The following is a 22,001-nucleotide window of genomic DNA, read 5'->3' as shown; positions in this document are numbered from 1 at the left end:
GGTCTGTACTCAGTAGTTAGATTGATTTTATTCAAGACTTCAGATTTCAAATCAGAAGAGAATATCACAACAGTAACAGTACATCTCTGTACCTCTCATTTCAATGGCCTATGCATTAAAACCTATGTAGCCCTTAATTGCTAAATGTCTGACTTGCTGTCCTACGTAAGTTTACTTCCATCACAGATAATGCCACTGGAATAGATCATGCTTGTTAGCCACAAGTACAAATTTTATCAGAGTGGTTATCTCAAGATTTGGCACTCTCGCTAATGGCCAGGCTCCTCAATTTGGGTGACCTATTGGCCCCAATGCACTTTAGTCTAAGGTTTTTCATGTTGTACCCATCCACCTGAAATTTCGGTAAGAAAAAGTTTTAAAGAGATGCTAAACTGATGATATATTACAGTTACGTATGTTTGTATTATCAATGTATGTTTGAGCATAATTTAGAGTGAATTAAATTCAGGTAAATATTTAGGTCAAATTACTTTTGATTTGAAGTATGAATGAACAGCCTAAGTAAGGAGAGTGCAATAGTAAATGAGTTATCAGCAAATATAGCTCTGTTGAAAACTAGTTCAGAAAAAGCCACTGTCTCTCTGTCTTGTAAGGATTGATTTGGAAGGCCCTGAGGGAGAAGGAGCTGGAGGTGGGAAGCAGAACTGAAGCCATTGTGGAGAGGAAGAAGTTACACTCTTCCTGTTATGACAGGAAATGCAGACAAATGTGCTTCCTGACCATTTGCTCAGCAGGGAATGAAATATTCTTTGACCTTTACCTTATGAACATTTTAGCTGCGTTGAACTAGTAAACATGTTTTGCTTTTTTTTTACCCTAAACATTTATTTGTACCCACCAGAACCAGTGAATATTGTATAGATTAGAAGTCAACTTTCTTATATATTGTGTTAGCTATCTATATTATGTATATACTGATAGAAATGATTTGTACTAATAAGATGCCAATTCCTAGGACACGTATATCTAGATAGAAGTGAGTTAATCCTATGTGTTCTAAACAGCGAAGGAACATAGCGTAACAGAGATTAATATAGAGATGTAGACATATATTGACATATAAATGTATTTATGCATATATCTAAATGTTTTTGGGTCTGATTCTGATATATATCAATTTAGAAAATTATAAGTATTTAAAACATGTAGGAATAAAAGATTCTGAATACTGCATAACCTAATAATTTCTGAGTTGATATACTGTCCACTAACAGATTTGAGTTATCCCTCCTTTCTTTACTCTTGAAGATAAATCTCATACCAGAAATCAGCTACTGTGCATTAAAAATTTTAGGACTCATGGAGAATAAAACTGGAAATACTCTCACAGTTTTGTTTAATTTTGTTCTCCAGTATTTGTGTGCTAATACACTAAAAATAGAGTATAAAAAAAAGTACAAAATCCTCCTTCTTATAAACCTCAATCATGATATAATGAAAGAACTTTGTCTTTAACATAGGGACATTTTATTTATTACAGTCATAACTTTAGGACATCCTACTTAGAACTCTTTAGCAATGCTATTCAGCAAGTCATGGCTCAGTATGCTTGAGGCTGTCAAGCACAATAGTTCTTTTAGCAACATAACTCACTGCTGTCTCATCCTTATAAGTTATGCTGGAGGGTTACAAGAACATGGCAGCAGGCTGCTGAAGAGTCCCTTACTGCTCTTTAAAGGGCCTTTCATTTAATATGGCATGCCCAGTCATCGCATAAAGGAGGATTTGTCTAGAGGGAATCTTGCAGTGGTTCTGCTTCCCAGAGCCACTGAGTGTAGCCACAGATTTTTGCAGCGTAGCCCATTAAAATGACAAACTGAGCCAAACAAAATCAAATAGATGGGAGGGTAGGGAGGGTGGGAATAGGAAAGAGGCTGCAAACTTATGAATAATTGTTGGGATTTGTATACGTGTCTACTGTTGGCTGCTTAACTAAAAGTCCTGTGGCTTGTACATGCCATCTTGATTTTATGAAAATGTGAGGTTAGACACATCACACTTGCCATGTACGTATCAGCTGTCTCCACTTTGGCCCCACCATCAGGAAATCTGACACTGAAAACCAAGTATGGACAATCAACTTAACAACAGTCAGGCAGTATATATCAGATACTGGGATAAATCTACTGTCCTGTTTCCCTAGTTTCTCACACAAACACATGCAGAATGCCACGTATGCAAGGGGAAGGGGCTTCTGCCCATTATTCCTGCATCTACCCCTCTTCTAGTGTAGATCTAGATCTGTAGATCTTTATATTAGGGTGAAAACAGATGAGGGGGAGCCATGCAAAGTCATGGCTGGGAGTGAGCTACCATTTCAAAAACAGAAAAAGTGCACTATGGCCTCCAGGACTGCACAGTGCAGTATGTGTTACTAGTGATACTGCTGTCACTTGAAATCAACCTGGAAGATTATCACAGATTTGAAATTAAAGAGTGGAACAGGCCAAAGAAAAAAACATTGAAAGGAGGCTCATTTCACGGAGTCAAGTGGTTCCTTCCAAAGACCTGGATTAGCAGAATGGAAGCTTCTACCTCCTGGCAGCCGTGTCTTTTCATCTCCTTATCAGTTCAGATCTACAAGCAGCCAGATATTTTTTTTAGACAATAATTTTACATAAGCAAAAACTACTGCTGTGTCTTTCTGTTACCACAGTTCATTGGTGCACTGTCTGGGTACGAAAAGCATATATACACATGCACACAGATTGTATTATTCATTCCAATGTGTAAAATCATCTATGCACCACTAAAATATCTTCTAATATATTTAATTTAAACAAGCATTACTTGCTACAAATCAAATTTGGCACTTGTCCAGATTTTCAGATTTTCAGATGGGAATTAATGAGTGCCTATATTGTGGCTGACTACAGCCCTAGTCACAGACTTCATAGCTATTGAACCCAAGATTATGCCTGAGGGCCCCTCTAGATTTTACCAGGGAAAGCCTGTAGAGTGGTCTTTCCATAGACTTGAAGGAGTGCCAGACTCAGAGTGGAAAAATATTCTTCCCACAATCCCCTTTGGTCTGTGTCTTTCCTCTTGTGCATATAGTAGTCTTAACTTCCAGCCAGAATTTTGTCCAAAATGCACAAAAAGGAAGCCTGGATTTATTTTAGTTAAGATAGAAACTGGTTCTTTCACAGTTTTTTGGTTTTCTTTCCTAATATTTAAAGCAAGCATATGATTTACTTGCAGCCAGTGTGGGCTTCAGCATTTAAACCTCTTTTCTTTGCATACATGAGTGAGTGCTGCAAGAAGCTGATCATCTAAGATGTTGAGTACCCCGTTCACATTGTGTGGTGAGAGCTGTTGGAAAATCGGGCTCTAAATTAATAAAATAAATCATATTGCTTATGCAAAGCATATATAATTTGAGTGGACAAGGTTAGGTTTCATCCTGTTACATAGGTACCTGCTCTACACCCTCTGCATCTTGTTGAAAATGTCTGCAAGAACTATATAATACTTACAAGACCGTACTTGTGAAAACTGCTTAAAAGAACTGGAAATTGCTTTTCTATTTAATTCATGAGTTATGAGTATATGAGGTTTTAGTCTTTTAAAGACAGATAAATGTAAACCTCCCCATACTGGGAAGCCATTTTCTATTTCTCTGCACCTCTCTTCTAGCTTTCACTCACCCAATTGTGGGACTGTCAATATATAATAATATTCATAGAGGGCAGGACTTCATAGATAGCCTTACCTTCTAAATATGAAGAAAAATAAGTAAACATGAAAAGAGCTCTGAATAGCCCCTTACCCACAAATCAGGGGAGTACAGCATCTTCCAATTCTGCTTTGACCAGTATGCACAATAATTAATTAATTAACCCTTGGATAAGGTTGACAGGAAAATGAGCATTACTGTTTTGATCTGTGAGACCGAAAAGAAAATTTAATATTAATCGGACATCTTTAAAATCTTTGCAAAAATGTTGGTGTGTCAATTTTATTTTTATTTTGAAATAAAAATAACTGGCAAATCATCATGCTTTTTCCTGGCTATAAAATGCAACATGATTTTTACAAGGTAGGAGTTTTCCCTCCCTAAGAGACAGTCTTGTTGGTTGACAGATCATCTCTCTACCTATATAAGCCTCCATCACTGTAGAAGTTGGGTGCCTGATCCATTATCAAAATTACTGCAGATTTTCCTAGCCTCAGTAATATAAAGTGATCAAACATGTGTGACAAACAATTACAATACTACTTTTTCCTCCTCATCATAAGCTGTAAACTTTTAGTACAATTGTTAAGCTACCCAAGATCTTGTGGGAATGCAGCTATATTTAAAAAGAATTTGTGTTTTCTTCATGATTTTAGTGGAATCAGCAGAAGTGAAAATTATGACTTAAGTATAGTGTCACAGACTTTGAAATGTAGATCCCAAGCAGTCTTGCACCTACACAAAAAGAGACAGCGTTTTCAATAAATTACTACAATCTTTAAAACTCAGCAAAACTACTGAAGCAATAAGATATTCTCTGTCCATTGCGATCAGTATTTATTTTGACCTAGATTAATACAATTAACATAACAGATTGAGACAAAAGATACTCACCTAACTCTTTGAGAAGGTAAATAAAGATAAATTTCTTCTGTCGATATGAACCTATAAAGCTATATAAAATGAGAATTTATTTTTAAATACCTTTAAAAGATTTTTACCCTCTGCAAATCTTGACCCTTGAACACACTTATTAAAAATATTGGCACATTCTTCATTCAGATTTGTGTAAAACGATGAGAAATTAAAGTATTACCATATGTTATTATGTTTCAATGCAAAAGCTCTGAATTGTGATCTGTCGATGAGTGGCATATTTAAAAAGATGAGTAATATTCTGGATCATCCTAGAAACCATAATAGGTACAATTCTTTTTATGCATTTATGAGCAATGGTAAAAAACATTATAAAATAGAATTGGAGATCGTTAAAAAGAGCAATAATAGTGGAAATAATAGTGAATTAAACTCAGCAATTATGATTACATTTTAAAGAAAAAATAAAAGATGTAACTTATGCGTTGTGCTTTTAATTTTCAATTTCCACAAAAAGTAACTCTAACCAGTATCTTTTTTTAATAAGTATTATGAAATAAGTGTGTGCTATGCAGCACATCTGTGTGGTTACCCTAACTGTTCAGAAGCACCTAACAGTAAACACAAACAGTGGCTTTAAAGATATTTCTGTGCTGAAGTGTACTTTGATGGTGAGAAGCTGTAACATGCTAAATTCTGAGGTTTCTGTACAACAGAAACCATACTGTATAGAGACACCCCACCTACAGTACTGTGGTCAACAAGTCTGATTGCAGAGTTTTGGATGCAGAAAAATTGGTTGAATTAGTACACTGTACTGTCTGCATGTTTCTATAACATTCTATAGATGTACATATAGGTCTGTACAAATGAACTGCAATTTTTTTGCTACAAACAGAAAAGTTCTAAGAGGCTTTTGAAAGACTGATCATTTTTTCAATGGTAGTGTGAGTTTTCAATTTCATATTTGATCATTCAAAGTAGTGCAAGCTACGGAGGCTTTTCCAGTTCAGATATGTCTTACTATCAGTCATGACAAACTAGATTCTTAAGACCAGCACTGTTAAAACTGTTTTTTGAAATGCTTGAATAATCACATTGCAATAGCTATAAAAGTGACATCATGTAGCATACCTTACTGAAAAAATAAATATATAGAGCAATGGCATAAAGGCACATCTATGTGATGGACCAGCTAGTACGAATTAGCAATAATTAAAGGTCACGTTTTCCATGGTGGAACCAGCTGGGATTCTAAGGTAGGCTGGGGTTGCAGTTAGCATTAGCTTGCATTAAAATCATAACAAGATAAAACAATAGCCTTGTGAACCATTTACAGTGGCACTTTTGTATCTCCTTGCTGAAGCATGTGCAGAGGGACTTTTACTTAGGGTATTAAGTAGTACTGGTAGTATTGTCAGATTAAGCAGACCTAGTCTACCCATTTAGTGTTCATCCTCAAGTTCTATCAAATACCTTCATGTTATAATTTTATTCACTTAAAAATCCCAGAAAATTACTAAAGAGGAGACCTAAACATTAAAAATAAAAAGATCTATTTAATTGTTTAGTGCAAATGGCATAGAGGAAGAAACAGAACCACGTTCATTCATACTGTTGGCTTAGATTTGTCATGGTAAGAAGTTCACATACTAAGCAGCTCTTATGGGGACTTGCAGAGCAATTGAGAGAAAATAAAGGTTTTTCTTATGTCAAAACAGACCCTGTTGTAATTTTAAAAGGTATATACTCCTTATATTTTTCATAAGGATTCATAGCAATAACTGACTTACTCTTAGAATTTGTATGTGCATCCTTGTTTTTAGCAAGATAACATAACTAGGATCATTTGATTGTACTAAAAACATCAGTTCATATTTCCAAACATCCATGGCTAAATAAGATAAGACATATCCATCACTGTATATAGACAAGAAGGAGCTCATCTTAGTATTGCTGGTTGGCCAGTACTTTTCATTCATATCTTTATCACTGTACTTGTGCTAGATAACTTGAAAGTAAAACAAAAGCAATGGTGCCTGCATCTGGACATCATATCTATTTTTTAACTAAGTTAGGTGTAATATGTATTTTCTTACTAATGACATGGTAGATCAATGTTGGAAGGGATTGCAGTGAGGGTGATAGCTATTGAATATTAATAGGACAAATCCTTTATTAAAAGTTTTTCAGAACTACAGTACAAAGTCACAGTTTTATAATGTTGGGGAGAAAGGCATCTGCAAAATAAATGAAATGACTTAAGTGTAGGCAAAGATAATTGTACTGAATTTAAATATTATAGAGGAAGATCCAGTGCTAACACATTATACTGCTTAATGACAGAAGAAGAATTCACGGCTCAATCTATTGGAAATTCCCTGTATTTTTTATGTTCTGTAGTTTGACTTGTGCCTGGAGGATTCAGTTGCCTCAGTTAGATTACACTCACAGATATATATATATATATATATATATATTTTAAGTTAGAAATATATTTAGACTTATTTGCTTCCTTTCTGAACTTCTTAAAAACTACAGCAACTGCAATTTATCATTTCATGAAAAAAGTACTATAGTGACTTACAGATTTTTGACAGACCTGTTTTTTTTTTTTCAGGTGACATTTACAAAGAGGAAATTTGGGTTAATGAAGAAGGCTTATGAGTTGAGTGTTCTATGTGACTGTGAGATTGCTCTAATCATCTTCAACAGCACCAACAAACTGTTCCAGTATGCCAGTACTGATATGGACAAAGTGTTGTTGAAATATACAGAGTACAATGAGCCACATGAGAGTCGAACAAATTCGGATATTGTTGAGGTAAGAATTTATGGCTTGTGACAACAAATTCTTTCATTATTTTAGGACAACTCACTGAATGGTTTCAGAAACTGTTTAGTTGCTTTTAAAGGATACCACAGTTTAAAAGAAATCAAGGAAAATTCACTTAATAAAACAAATATTTGGACTTTCTCTCTCAATACAGAATTCTTTTACAAAATACAGAACCACAACATGGACAACATTCACAGCAATATTGGAAATACCTGGTTGTATAATGTAGCAATCTTAATACAGACCATTAAATTATTGTTATACAACTACCAAAGAGTATTAATTCATATTTAAAATATTATTACGTAAATGTCCAATGTTTCCATTATATGATAGCAGCTGAAACTAATTTCAAAATGCAAATCCTGCAAAGTAAATTATATTTTTAAAAATTTTGTTAATATTGTTTCAAAAAAGTAAAATTTCCAAAATTGCCTAATTTAGCTGCATTTGAAAACAGGGCTTCTTGCCTAAATGAATAGAAGCCTAATGGTAACATTTTCAAAGTATCTAGGGCCAAGAACCTCAAAGACATTCAAATCAAAGGGAGTTAGGCACTCTGGGCACTTACAAGTGCTCTGACTTGTTCTGATTAGAACATGTCAGAGCAGATTCAATTAATTGAGCCTGCTGGGGCATTCTAATGAGAACACTCCAGCATGCTGCAGCATCTCCCGTATTCAGTGGCCCATGTTTCAAAATGGTGGCAGAGGCATTTTAACTAAAGCTTGTCAAACAAGTTTTAGTTAAAGTGCCATTGTCACCATTTTCAAATGTGGGACACTGAATACACAAGATGCTGCACGCATTTTAATTAGAGCAGCTCTAGAGAGCCACTCTAATTCAAATGCCACTCTCAACCCCCACATCCTGGAGCATGTGTACAGGCACCTTTGAATTCATGGAGAATCTTATCCTGTATACCAAATGGCTTAGAAGCTTTTGAAATCACCAGGACATTTTTTGAAAATAGAACTTGGTGTTTTTGGAAGTTTTACCATTGACAAGTACCACCAAGGTAGTTTGAGTTTGATAATGGGAAGAGGGGATGACATGTAATTTGTATATTTTAAGTAGTTTTAATGAAAAATACCCATGATAAGGCAGTCACATTTAAGTATTCAGTTTGAAATGTAAAGTGCTTAGGCCATTTCAGATTTTCTACTGTTTCAGGGACAGAAGAAACAGTTATTCAGCATGTAGATGTTGAACAAGAGCCCTTGTGTTAATGGGAAAAAAAAGTCCTATGTAATTATCATGTCTTTACTTGATAATTAACATCACAGTTACCAGTAAAAATGGGGTAAAAAACCCCACAAAAGCTTGAGAGCAAACAGATGGCTTTGCATTTAGTTTAGTTTGAATATATTTTAAGGTGCAGAATATAGATGTGCCACAAACTTAAATATTTACATTTTTCAGTTAAAATTACTACAGTAAAAGCATTTCCTTTAAAAGTTGGGAGTCGACTTTATTTGGTTTTGTGACATTTAAGCGTCTTACCTCATAGCTTTTAATCTTGTTTTTCTAAGACTACTGAAAGAAATTTATGGATAAGATAAGATAATAAACATGATTGTTTTTTTCTTAATGACTTTTCAATAACTATGTGCCACCAGAAGTATAGAGTGTAGTTCTGCTGGCAATGTTCTTAAAAGAAGTAGAGAAGGAGTAATTGATTTAGAATCCTAATTCCTGTCCACACAAAATATAAGAATGTCTGTTTAGTTACTTGTTTAAATACTCCAATTATTGGTTATTAGAATATATCACAATTTAAACAATATTTATTCCCAAATTCAAAAAGTGTAGCTCACCGATATACCTTTACTACTTTCAAATTAAGCTGTTGCTATTCAAATTTAACACCTAAATGAATTTTAATATAGTTCTGGTTAATCGTTAGCATTATTAATCAGTCTCTTTCTGGAATTAATTGTGTCTAGTGTTTATTAAGGTATCACTCTTCAGGCAGCAGTTTTTTATTTGAAGCAACAGAAGACAGAGGGTTTTGCAAATCCAATAAATATTATCCTCTTTTTCAACGAAGAAATGATTTGGAATGAAATTAATGGCTGTTTTAATAGTTGTCAGTGTTACTGTAAATCAGATCAAACTATCTCAGTGCTGCCCAACTTGTAGATACATAATTCTGATAACAGTCATGACACAAAATATATTAACTATTAAGAGAATTTACAAACCTTTACATCTACTTCTTTTTTGAGCTTAATAATTTATCTAGTTAAACAAATATTGCTATGTTCTTTACACACATAACCATTCTCGTCTCATATGATAGCTATCATAGAAATGTCATATACATTTCATGCAGCATGTAGGTGATGAAAGTTTAATTATTACCATGGTTATTGGTGATTAAAATGCCATCATTTTTCTCATGGTTGAGGGAGAAAAGTTTATTCACCCTTCTCATTTGCTCATTTGGGGGTCTCGTCTAAACAGTAATGAAAATTATTCCAAATTCTGTTGAAAAGTGCGTAGCAGTTTTGTGATGTATATTGGTTCAATAAACAAAGAGTTACTTTAAGACTTTCATCTGGAGTTAGACTGTGCTCCTAAAACTGGAGTCTGAGTGTTTTCAACCACTAAACCACTTACTCTTCAGTCTTTCATTAAACCTAGTTTCTGTTAATAAAGCACACGTTGGTCATTGGTTTGTGTCGATTTGTTACAAGCTATTTAAGGTCTGGTTTTCTCTAAAGCCTTGGTGTTTGAGGGAAAAGATGAACTTCATCCTAACATAAACTTTGGTGTGATAGATACCAAAACAATACAGTTAGTACAGTTGTAGTTTAAACTAGGGTTACCATATTTCCAGTTCAAAAAAAGAGGTGGAGGAGGGGAGGGGCAGAAACGGGGACGTACGATTGTGGGAGACAGTGATATGCTGGTGCCCTGCCCCAGCCTTGCTGCTGCCCCTCATTCCTGACCCACAGACTCCAGCCCTGCCAGTGCCCCTCACTTGCAAACCGCACCCCCTCGTCCCTGCTGGTACCCCTCACACCCAACCCACAGCCTCCTGGTGCTGCCAGTGCCCCTTACTCCTGACACATAGTCCACCGCCCCTCTGGTCCAAGCCACAGCCCCCACAACCCTGCCGGTGCCCCTCACTCCCAGTCCACAGAGCCCTGCTCCCCACAACCCTGCAGTGTCTCCTGGCCGTCCTTCCCCTGCAAGCAAGGGCACTGGCCCTGGTGCCTCCAGCCCGACCATGCAGCTCCATGCTGCTTCCGAAGGGTCCCTCTGCCCCTTTCCCTCTCACCCTGCTGCAGCCCCAGCACCCAGACAGATTCCCTCAGTGTCATCAGGCACTCGCTCCTCTCACACTCCCTTCCCCTCTCACACCCATGCCACACACACACACACACACAGCCCCTTGGACAGTTCCCAAGCCCTGACCCTCCAACCCCTGGCCCCATAGACCTACCTGCATCCAGCTGCTGGGGCTGCTTCTACCACCCTGAGGGCTGCATGCTGGCCACATGTGTATGTGCCCTGCCTCAAATTTTGCTCTCCCCATTTCTAACAGCCCCAAGCAGCTCCTTGCTAGGGTAAGCTGGGAAGTGCCAGGAAGAACTTCCAAGCTGATCTGACCAAAATCCCAGACATTTGACCAAAAAGCTACCTGGACAGAGATCAGAGAATCCAAAAAGAGGACATGTCTGGGAAAACCCAGATGCATGGTAACCTTATTTAAACCTACAATCCTATCATACAGTAGAACACTTTAAATGATTAGAAGCCTCATTATGCTTTAAAGTGAGATTCAATTTTTCCCATTAAAAACTCCATATTTTATTTGGTACACATTTTTGATTAACCTAAAAAATTGCATTTTTACAATTGTGGGTAGGTTTCAGTCTGTATTCAGTCATCAGTCTGTAACTCATGTTCTCATGTGTTTTAAATAAATGGGATCTAAAATATGGATCTCTCACTTAACATGTACAGAATTCCATCCCTCCTGTCCTAATTAAGTTATATAGAGCAATGTTGAAACTTCTATATGATATTGATGGAAAAAAGTAAGATTAACGTAAAAATGTGTAGAGGAGGGACAAGTTACTGCTTTTTTGCAGTAGTTCGGATTCCAGGAGATTGATTCTCCCCTCTTTTCTACAAGTTTTAAATAGTTGTAACAACACCGAATTCAGTGAAGTTGGTTTTGATTTTTCTTGCTTGATTTTTCTTGCCCTCAGTCCTATATGCTGCCTGTGTCCCTAAGAAGTGTGTCACGTGTAACAAATAAAGAATTCATGGTATATATAATGAACTTTACCTACAAAACATGAGAACATGGTCCATAGTTTATTCTGGGTTATAATTAAGTTACAGTTCAGGGAAAACGGCACTTTTGATTTTTTTTTAATACAAAAAGGTAATGTCTTAATCCGTTAAGTAAAAATAACACCCGTGTATACTATAATTTACTAATCTAATGAAAATTTCTGAAGCTATGCATTTCCTTTGTACTAAGCATTAATGTCTACAGAGTCATGCCTCATAAACAGCCTCATATACCCTTTCTTTGCAAGAGGAATAAGTCTCTTGTTCGGTTTTGGGTTTTTTTGGTCCTGATAATGGTTTTCCATATAGCTACTCTTTTTCCCACATAGGACACCACTTTTTGACGTTATACCTAGGCTTTGAGATAATAGACCTTCCTCTAATTATATTTAAAGTGTTTTATTGCCATCCAGAATTTGCAATAATACTGAATGCCACAGTTTTCCCTTCTGCTCCCTCCGATAACATTATTAGTCCACTGCCTTTTAAAAAACAGAGGGAAGAGATGGGCAACATCTCACCCTTGGTAACGGTGCATGATCCAGGCCAGTTCATTATTATAACTGCTCTAAGGTATCAGAGAGACCATGACTTTGTCCTCTTTGTTTAGTTGGGCAGGTTTCCCACTAACTAAAGTGTATGAATGAGCTGAGTAGGAGATACCAGACATAGCACATTCAGCTCTGTCAATTACCGCAAAGCACATTAAGTTCTTCGCCCAGGACACTGGAAAAGACACCGTCCTTCAGTTCATGAGGCTGTTTTAAAACTATCTTCAATACAAACATAATTACAATCATAACTCACCATTACAGAAATCATTGTGTTTTTAGCTTCTTACGAAGTCATTAAGCCTCTTACTGATTTAAAGTGAAGTTTCTTGCCTCCCTCCTTCCACCGCCATCACAGTTTCAGCTAGTGACTCATCTTCATCAAATCTCTCAGGTTTTTTTTGTGGTCTCTTTGCCTCCAAAGAGTTCCCCCTTTCTGATCTTCACTCTGTCTTCAGTCTCTCACTGCCATAATTTCCTACCCTCCTTTCTTCATCTGACCTCTACCTCTCTGATTTCATGGTCACCCCATTTAGCTCAAAATCTCCTACTCAATTATTTCATACTCATTTCTCCAACCCTCTCTTTTGGCCTCTTCTGTTCCTCCCCATTATACATTGAGCACTTCCGGAGAAATACAAACTTCCTCCACTATTTGTTTTCTTTTCCTTCAACTTTCCCATCTTCTTTAAATATAGCAAATTACTAATCACTCAGGAGCTCATCTCACATTGTCACCCTATCTTTCCCCTAATACAGCACCTCTATGCACTTCTGCTTCCTTCTCTTACTTAAACAGCTGAATTTGCCGATCCAGAATATCAGCAGTTATTTAGAACAATTTTGATGTTTTTGGACAAAAGCTTATTTTTCATGTCCATGACATCTTTGAAAGCCTCTCTTTTGTCTCATAATTTGGAGATGTCCTCCCTGCTATTCATTTCTAACCTTTTGGCTCCGTCCCTTCCTAACTGCTAACTTCACTCCTCCCCTTCTCTTTTCTCCAAATCATTGTTAGGCATATGTAATGTATGCGCTCCTTTGCTCCTTTTCTACAGTCTTCCAACATACCTTAGTATCCTGTATCCTCCAGTAAAGCTGTCCTTTAACTCACCTGTCTTCCACATGCTGTTTCCTGTTTCTCTAATACCCCTAGCGTACCGTGTCATCTCACTGGCAGCTCCTCTTTCTCATTTTTCTAATAAACAGCTGTCACTTCTTTTATTTCTACAGCACAGAAAAGCATACTTTTCTTTACCTATAAAACAGGCCTCTTCTCCAGAAAACTTTCATCCTTCTTGTAGACATGACACATTAAGTAAGGCTAACCTAAAAAGGTAAGGTAAAAGAAGGACGAGGGATTATAACAATCATATTATCTATTAGAAGCACATCAGGATTGTCTGAAATCCCATTTCCATTTCACAACACTTAAAGCAGCCTTACTGAAGACCATGTTCTGAGCAATTCTAAGAGTCTCTTCTGAGCCCTTCAGCTCAGCCTCTTATTTGGGCCCTCATCTCATCTTAATCTGCCTGAAACTTTTAGTACAGTCCTCTCCTCTTTTTATGCCTTCCCTCCTTGAAGATTTAATCACCTTATTCCTTCCTTTTCCTCATACCTTTCTAACTATTTCAGCTGCTGCCTTGGGAACTTCCATTCTCCATTTCAGTTTGTATTTTTCTGTCCTCCATCCCCTCCATTTTCTCTATAGATTTGATTTAGAGATGACTATACCCTCTCTGCAGTATCAGTGACTTCACCAACAGGTACCTTTATGCACACTTCAGCTGGTAGCAGGAAACTGTAGTACTGCTGGACTTCTGAAAGCCCCTTTGTAGGTGTTACAGAGTGGCCAAAGGAAGCTGTTTTATTTTGAAAGCATACACCACAATTAAGAAGAATCTAGATATGTTTTATAAATACAGATTCTTTTTTCAAACTCTGCATTGTCTTTTAAATGTATTTTCCATAGGACTATGCATCTTCAATAGCTCTGGTAACTGCTGATAAATTTACCTTGGCAAAATTCTTTCCCTCCCTTGTGGTCTCATGTAGTTGGACATGGACAATGCACTGAGCATAGCTAGTTAGAAATGAGTGCCAATTGCAGCAACATTTTCCACTCAGAGAGCTGAGATTGTGAACACATGGAGCTCTTCCTGCAGAATTTACATCCTGTATGTTTTACAACACACAGAGCTCTGGTTATATGATTTGATGTTAAAATTGTAGGGATCAAAGGTAATTTCTAAAAGGAAAGAAATTCAGAGTAATACAAGGCTATCTGAAATCGGAGGGCTGTAGTTAAAAAAAAAAAAAAAAAAAAAAGCACTTTGTGCTGATAAAGAGACTGAGCCCAAATTTTGAGTAAGAACATTTGTAATAAATTATACTCCACAGTGGACATTTCTATGGTTCTGCTCTTTACTGTATTTCCTTTCAATATAAAAGGACTAGCTACAGTTGAAAATCTAATAGGCTTTTAGTTTAACTAGCTACGCAGTGTTAATAGGAATAAAATGCTACTAAATCTCCTATGAGATAATGCAGGGACTTGAGAACTAAAAGTTAGTGCAGCTTCAGAGCTTTGAAAACCTGAGATGATTAGGGTAGCGTTCAGGTGGCAAAGACTATATACATGTGACATGCTACATGAACAGTATATTGTGTCTGAGAGGAATGTCACAATCCCATTTTGCTGATTGACTTATTATACATTATCTCATCAAATCTTGCAGGCATGAAGAGAATCCTATGGCACACCTAAGATTAGTCACCTGGTGGGAAGTTCTGAATGAGATGAAGGGGGAAAAATCCCATCTGTCAATTATTTCTAAAGGTCATGGAGCTAATGACTAAGCTGAGAGGTTAATTAGATTCTGAAAGCCTCTTCATATCAATTAAGACTCTTATCTGTATATTTGTAGTAAATAAGCCTCTGTAACTATTTAAATCTACTGTTTTCAGGAAAGAAACAGGATAACTGATGTAGTTTATGTAATCTAATGGGAGTATTTTCCACTCTTGCCATCATAACATTGCATATAAACAAACCGCAGGATATATGTTGGGCCAGATTGTCAACTGGCAAAATCAACACCACACTGCTAAAAACAGTGGTGCCATTTCCCTTAGGTCAGCTGAGGATCTAGTCTGTGAAGTATCAAGTAATTTTGTATGTAAAAAATATTGAGGATTGTCTAGAGAGGCAGCATGGTCTAGTAAATAGTGTTCTGGACTAGGATTTAAAAACCTGGCTTCTGTTCCTAGCTTTGCCATTGGGTTTTTGAGCAAATGATATCACTATTCTGGACCTCCATTTCCCCAGCATATACAATGGAGATGATGCTCAGCCCCTTAATAAAATATTTTTGAGATCAACTGATGAAAAGCAGTAATTATTATTATTCAATAACAATCATTTTATTGATCCTTATTTGCCAGTTTCTTTGAACAAAGAGACAAATTCTTCCCTCAGATGCACATGTGACTCCAGACATTAGTAGGAACACTGTATATGCATCTGAGGATAGAATTTAGCCAACTGATTTTGTTATTATAGTGACTTCAGGAGTTTTCAAAATATTTGGTTCTTGTTCTGCTGTTATCTGTGTGCCAAATCTTCACAAGTTTGGCCAACTCCAACTGTTTAAAAAAGTCACAAGAAAGGGCCCCCTAGAACTATGAGATTATGTAAAAAATGCATTTTTAACACTTTTTTGTTCACTTTGTTTGCCTTTTGGCTTTTGAGCCCTTTGGGCATCGTATTTTTGAGACTGTGCTTGCAGGCTTTTCGCTTGCTCTAACCACAAGGTTTAAAACTACAGGTGATAGAGGGGAAAAAGGCTAATTTGTCAAAAATATTTTTTCAACATTATCTCCTTTTGCCAGAAATATAATGTTGAAATTTTCATCCAGATAATTTAGAAACCTCCTTTTTCTTAATGAAAACTTATAATCTGGTATAATCATGTGATCTCAGGTGTTTAGGCTTTAAGAAAAATATTCAGTATCAAAAACTCATATTAATTAACATAATGATAGTTGCCATTCTTAGGGAACAGAGTTATCATCTCCACTGAATGGTCAATGGACAGAGGGACCAAATCCTGAGATAATAGCCTCTGTTACATCCTTCACCACCACCCCCACATTTGGGATTTTGTCTCCATGATTCTGTGTATTTCAAGGATCCACTAGTCCAGCCTCTGGCTCACCCAAAATCCTCCCCTCCACGGGAACCTGCACAGACTATTTCTGTACAGACAAATTACAGCTTTTTAAAAGGCCTACCATTAGGAAGAACAAGAGGTCCAGAATTTGGTTCTCTATTAATCCAATGTGGGAAAAATACAGCAAAAGAAAAGTTTAACAATAGGTTGGAGGAGGTGGGGGGGTTCCCCTCAAAAATAGTCAGTTTGTTATTGTGATTTCTCCAAAACAAGCACTTGGTTGTCAAGCATTGTATTTTATAATCTTAAAGTGTCTCAGACAATACTGAAGTACTTTGCCTTGATAAGCTGTGTAAATCTCCCCTTAGAAAATTATGTTTTAAACATTTTTCAAGAGTGCCGTTTTCTTCAAGGTATGTTTGGTAGGTCTAAAGCTTTAAAAGCAGAAAAACAGGCCTAATTCTGAGCTCTATTTGAGGAAGCTCCCTTCACTTTAGTGGAGCTATGCTAAGTTATACCAGCTGAGGAGCTGGCCTTGTAAGTTTGGCAGAGCCCCCTTCCTCTTTATTTTTTTTTTTTAAATCCTTCCACTCGCTCATCCCATTTGTAAAATGTTCGAGTTAGGTATCTCTATAAAGAGGAGTTATTAAAAGTGCTATGAGAACAACCGTGAAAAATATGTGTACTCTATTCTTCAAGCTTGATTCATGATTCTCTTTTTATATACCTTAAATCTGTATTTCAGAGTAACTTCTACTTCACAGATGACTGTTTCTTTCTCCAAAACATGATATATCTGGCTGAGAAGTTGGAAAAATCTTACATGTCTGTGTTACATTCTTATAACCTAATAGCTCTAGTGTTTTCTCCCAATCTAGCCATTGGAGAACGTTCTTTGCTTTTGTAGTCACTGTTTCACATAGTAACAGCTTGTTGTATTTTGGTCTGTTTGCCAGAGGGTAGGTTTATTTTTAAATCCCTGAACTCTGAATTTTCTTTATTTTTCCAAGATTGGAAGCAGCTGAAATGCCCGGAGTTACAGGTTGAAGATCTCACTTACAATAGGAGAAGGGAAGTTTCATCCCCTCCCCTTTTGTTTTTGTTGTTTTTCGGGGTTTTTTTAATTTTCCTAACAAATGTCTCTTAACTGGTAGTTGTCTAAAAATAGAAACCTGCCTAGCTAAAAATAGCTTGGCTTTCAGTCTTGCCAAGGAAAATGGAGAGGAATAGGCGTGGAATAGAAGGCTGAGTAATCCAGCTCTATTCATTCAGAGATCCCTTTGAGAATGCAGGCGATGATAAAGTGCCCTCAAAAAACCACAAGCCTGACTTGCTCTCTTCAGACTTCTAGGTGCCAATAAACATTTTAGCCCAAGGATATATTTTTTTCTCATAGATTGTAAACACTTTCTGAAAGACAAGGCTTTGTTTCACAGAAGCTAACTTACTGTCAAAAATAGCTGACTTTCCTAGTCTTTTTTTTCATTTTCCACAATGTTTTTAATATATTTCAAATGAGTAGTAGCTGTGATGTCCTGTTAAGAAATACCATGAAATACTGCATATGTATTAATTGTCCATGGAAAAAAATTAGATAGCATTGATTGCAGACTTGTGACTATAGCTTCAAACTTTGCAGATGTCACTGAAAAGAGAAAAGAGATATTTTTCTGACTTCACAAGAAGAGTGAGTGAGTAGGCAAATGATTTAGCTCAATAACAAATTAGACTGATTTAACCTGCATGGCACTACTTGACATATTTGTGTATTATTTAGGCCTTCATTTGTAGTTCTTCTTTCATCCCAGGTTCATACATATTTTTTTGTTACAAAAATATTTTGAGAGCTATGAGAGCAGCATTTTTCTGTCTGGAAAAGTTTTTTTTTCTCTCTCTCTCTCTTTTTCTGTTTTGTACCGAGGTTTTTATACTGCACCAGTTCTGTATTCTCAGTGTGAGGCAGTAAAGAAATCACATATACTGAATGTAGACAGGCTGTTGAAGGGAATAGGGGAGGGAAGAATTGAGATACATTCATTAAAACTTAGGAATTTTTTGCGGGGTGGATGGGTGTGTATGTGTATAAGTATGTTTTAAAGGAATCTTAAATAACCTGGTCAAACAGCCACAGGGTGTGGAAATGTCAGCACAGTTCACAGGGTTATTTGGGCCTAAGTATTGTTCTGTTCAGTTCCTGTAATGCTGCTGGTGATAAGGCTCTAGAGACAAAGCACGATAATTGATGGAAGGGGACTTAAATCACTGCAAGAAGAATTAAGGTCCTTGTATCTATACGTTGACTCTTCTGGTCTCCTTCCTTCTTGTAAAGCATTTTGTCTTCTTGTATGTTGGCCCCCTACTGCTCTTTGTAATGGAGGCAGACCACAAGTGATTCCTTTATGCAGTACACAGGGTGTAATTGTGTCTGTGTGGTGTATTAGTAATTACCAAGGCTGAATTCCCATATTGTATCTTTACTGCAAGCATGGAAAAATAGGACACACAACCCTGCATTACCATTTTCAACCTAGATAGCAAGCTACTTATAGCTACGTTCCAGAGACAAAGGCTTTTGTGAGCAAACCCATTTTTCATTTTCATCATTAAGACATCCCTGTTTTGTAAAATAAATACAAAATGTGGTCATTTACCTGAATTCTTACACTGTAATATTAATCAGAAGCCTGAAAGTATTATACCTCCCATTATGTCACAGCAGTTTTTAATTTAAACTACTAGACATCTCCACCCCCGCAACTCCTCCCAAAATACCTTGTTATATTGAGCCACTGCAAGAAGCCAGGCATCCTCAGTCAAATTGTAGTCTATAAGTTTACAGCACTAAGCTTCTTACAAGATCACTTTGCAATGTACAGTCCTTCAGACACTTACATATGTGAGTGAAGTTTCTCAGGGCATATGTGTTATACATGTGAGTAGTGTTTTTGAAGTCAGTGGGGCTGCTACCTGCATAAAATTAAGTGGATGTATAAAGACTTGCAGGATCAGGGCCATATTTCTAAAGTAGACATAATGTGAATGAGACAAGCAGAATCAGGACCTAAATTGTTTAGACCATGACTGACAAAGAAATAAAGATTTCTACCTCCCTTGCATGGCCAGTTCATATAAACCCTGCTCTTTTGGACCATCAAAGCTGCACAGGAGATGCTTCTGCTGGGAACAGCAGGGATCTACAATGGATCTACCATGTACTTTTCCACTCCAATCCAAGGAACTGACTCTTTCAGTGCTAAACCTGGAACATTTTCTCATAGCTTTTTCCCAGTGCAATGCTAATATATAGACTCCTTATTCTACTGCCTAAAGATACTCCTCTTCATAGGATCATCTGAGCATGTATTAACCTAGCAAATTTCCTGCCATTGGCAGCTTCTTGTCTCCCATCCGTTTTCCCTACAGGCACATTGTGGGACATTTTTTTCTATTGATAGGATGTTTTACATCTGTAGCATGCATGAGGAATTAGAGGGCATGATCTTGTTGACCATTTGGACAAACAGTTGCATGAAAACACAGTGGTCCTGCTCAGCCCTAATCTGCTTTCCCACAATTTTTATGATTATGGCAGAAGTTCTGTTAAACTTCAAAATACGCTGACATTTCTTCTTTGTTACAGTAAACAGATGTAAATTAATTATTTATTTCTGTGCCATAAAATTTGCATTCATCCTTTATGTATTATGTAGCTGATATTGATTAGACTCCATTTGCCTCAGATTCAGAGAGGCCTCTGGATGTTTGTGATATGGTTCATATAAAATAAAAATGAAACTAATGTAAGTTATCAAATTTTCAGGGTTACAAAACCTCAAAAAATTTATTTATTAGTCCATATTTTTAATAATCACAAGCTCAGTGACCAATTGTGCATTAATGTTCACAATAAACAACTATTATCTCTGATTGCTAAATGAAAACTATTGTTCTTTGTGTAAAACCCACCTTAAAAAGTTTTGAATCATTATTTCCTAGGTATTATATTTTATATAGACCCATAGCTTTGGGAGTGTGTCGTTTTCCTTGGTTTATTTTGATATGCATGTTTTTATATATGGTCAGCAGTTAATAAGCAACTAAACGCACTAGTAAAAGGAGTTGCACAATCTTTCTTCTAAATGGTTTGTTAATGCCTTTGCACGATAGGGACTTGAGTTAAAGGGAAAATCTTTGATGTATTGGATATGTAAGCATTAAAAAAAAAAGCTCAAACCCATTTATTTATATCATCCTGTGTGATCTATAGACAACTATAATTACATTTTATAGTGCACTGTTATAAAAATGTGCATGCACTTTACTTTGGGTTGTTAAAGTATACATTTATTTCTTTGATCAAACATTATAGCACACAGACTGTTCAAAGAAAGCAAATTATAGAAGAGTCAATAGGAGTATTTTAAACAACACACAGCTGCTATAGATTGACTCAAAGGAGATCAAAATCATGACAGAGAAGCAATTCCTAATGGGGAGTGCTGTGTTTAAAATATATTTAGCTAACTACAATAGGATCATAAATATAGCATGACCAAACATAAAAACACATAATTTATACTTTCACTGTTGTAATCCAAGCCTTGGTTATTACATAGTTCTAACATGTTCAAACTGATATCAATAAAATGGCAGCTTTTTGCTTTTGTCTCCAGTAGCTATATGTGCTTTAGCATCTGAACTGTGTTTTTGCAGCATATTTGAAAAGAGATTAGCTTCCTGAGATTTAAATTTCTTCTTATCCCACTTACATTATTGTTTAACTTTTAAAATAAAAATGCTCTCTGCTTCAGTCATACTTATGTGACATTTCATCCAGAAATCTGAAAGTGTTTTATAAAGATAGCTAAACATTCATTTGCAGATGGGTAACTAAAATGATTTAACCAAAGGAACCTCATAAGGCAGGAAAACTACTCGGGTCTTATAAACCAAAGGCCAGGGTTCACCTGCTAGACCATACTGCCTCTATTTTAGAGGTTTATGGAGCTAGATCCAGTAAAGGTTTTAAGTACCTAAAGCATAAGCAAAATAGTCCAGGTCCAAAGTTATGTTTTTGGCTTTTTGTTTGCTTTTTTTAAAACATGTTCACTTCTGACTAACCATGGAGAAGTCTAAGTGACTCTCCACTTAAAGTTCCCTACTTGTGTGTCTATGAATGCTCAGAACTGCTACAGTCTGAGAAAGCTGATACCCATTACCTGCTAAGCCTAGTCAGGATCCAGAAAATAAGGTGTTTTTTGAACCCTTAGCTAGATGAGTGTTGAACCTCCACAAACAAAGCAAGAAAGTGAACCCAGGTCCCATATTCCTTGAGTGAGGTCTGCATTAGGCCATTACGCAAAAGAGGGGCGCCACCATTGGTAGGAGTGTCTTAAAAGGAAAGAGGGCCCTGCTCCATTCTTTGAAAGTATGCAGGCACATACCCTCAGGAGGATCCCAAATGGCTGGAAACCACTGCAATTCTATAATGCACACACCTGTTCATATTGCCTTCTTGCTCAGTGTGCAGCTGTTTGGGATCCCATTCTACA

The 22,001-nt window shown here is 36.6% G+C and overlaps 1 protein-coding gene across 13 annotated transcripts in view; it reads left to right on the top strand.

Moving 5' to 3' along the window:
• The window catches only part of MEF2C (myocyte enhancer factor 2C), a 171,536-nt gene that overhangs the window by 88,225 nt on the left and 61,310 nt on the right, over positions 1 to 22,001 (top strand). For all 13 annotated transcript variants that reach the window (XM_090038239.1, XM_090038235.1, XM_090038233.1 and 10 more), the window contains one exon: positions 7,194 to 7,397. In XM_090038239.1, the coding sequence (XP_089894365.1) occupies positions 7,194 to 7,397 (204 nt within the window). The remainder of the gene's footprint in view (positions 1 to 7,193; positions 7,398 to 22,001) is intronic.

This window comes from Crocodylus siamensis, chromosome 3 (genome assembly GCF_052110815.1).
Source record: "Crocodylus siamensis isolate JL-2025a chromosome 3, ASM5211081v1, whole genome shotgun sequence".
Lineage (NCBI taxonomy): Eukaryota > Metazoa > Chordata > Crocodylia > Crocodylidae > Crocodylus > Crocodylus siamensis.
The sequence above is the reverse complement of the archived record's forward strand: the minus strand, read 5'-3'. Positions and strand labels throughout refer to the sequence as shown.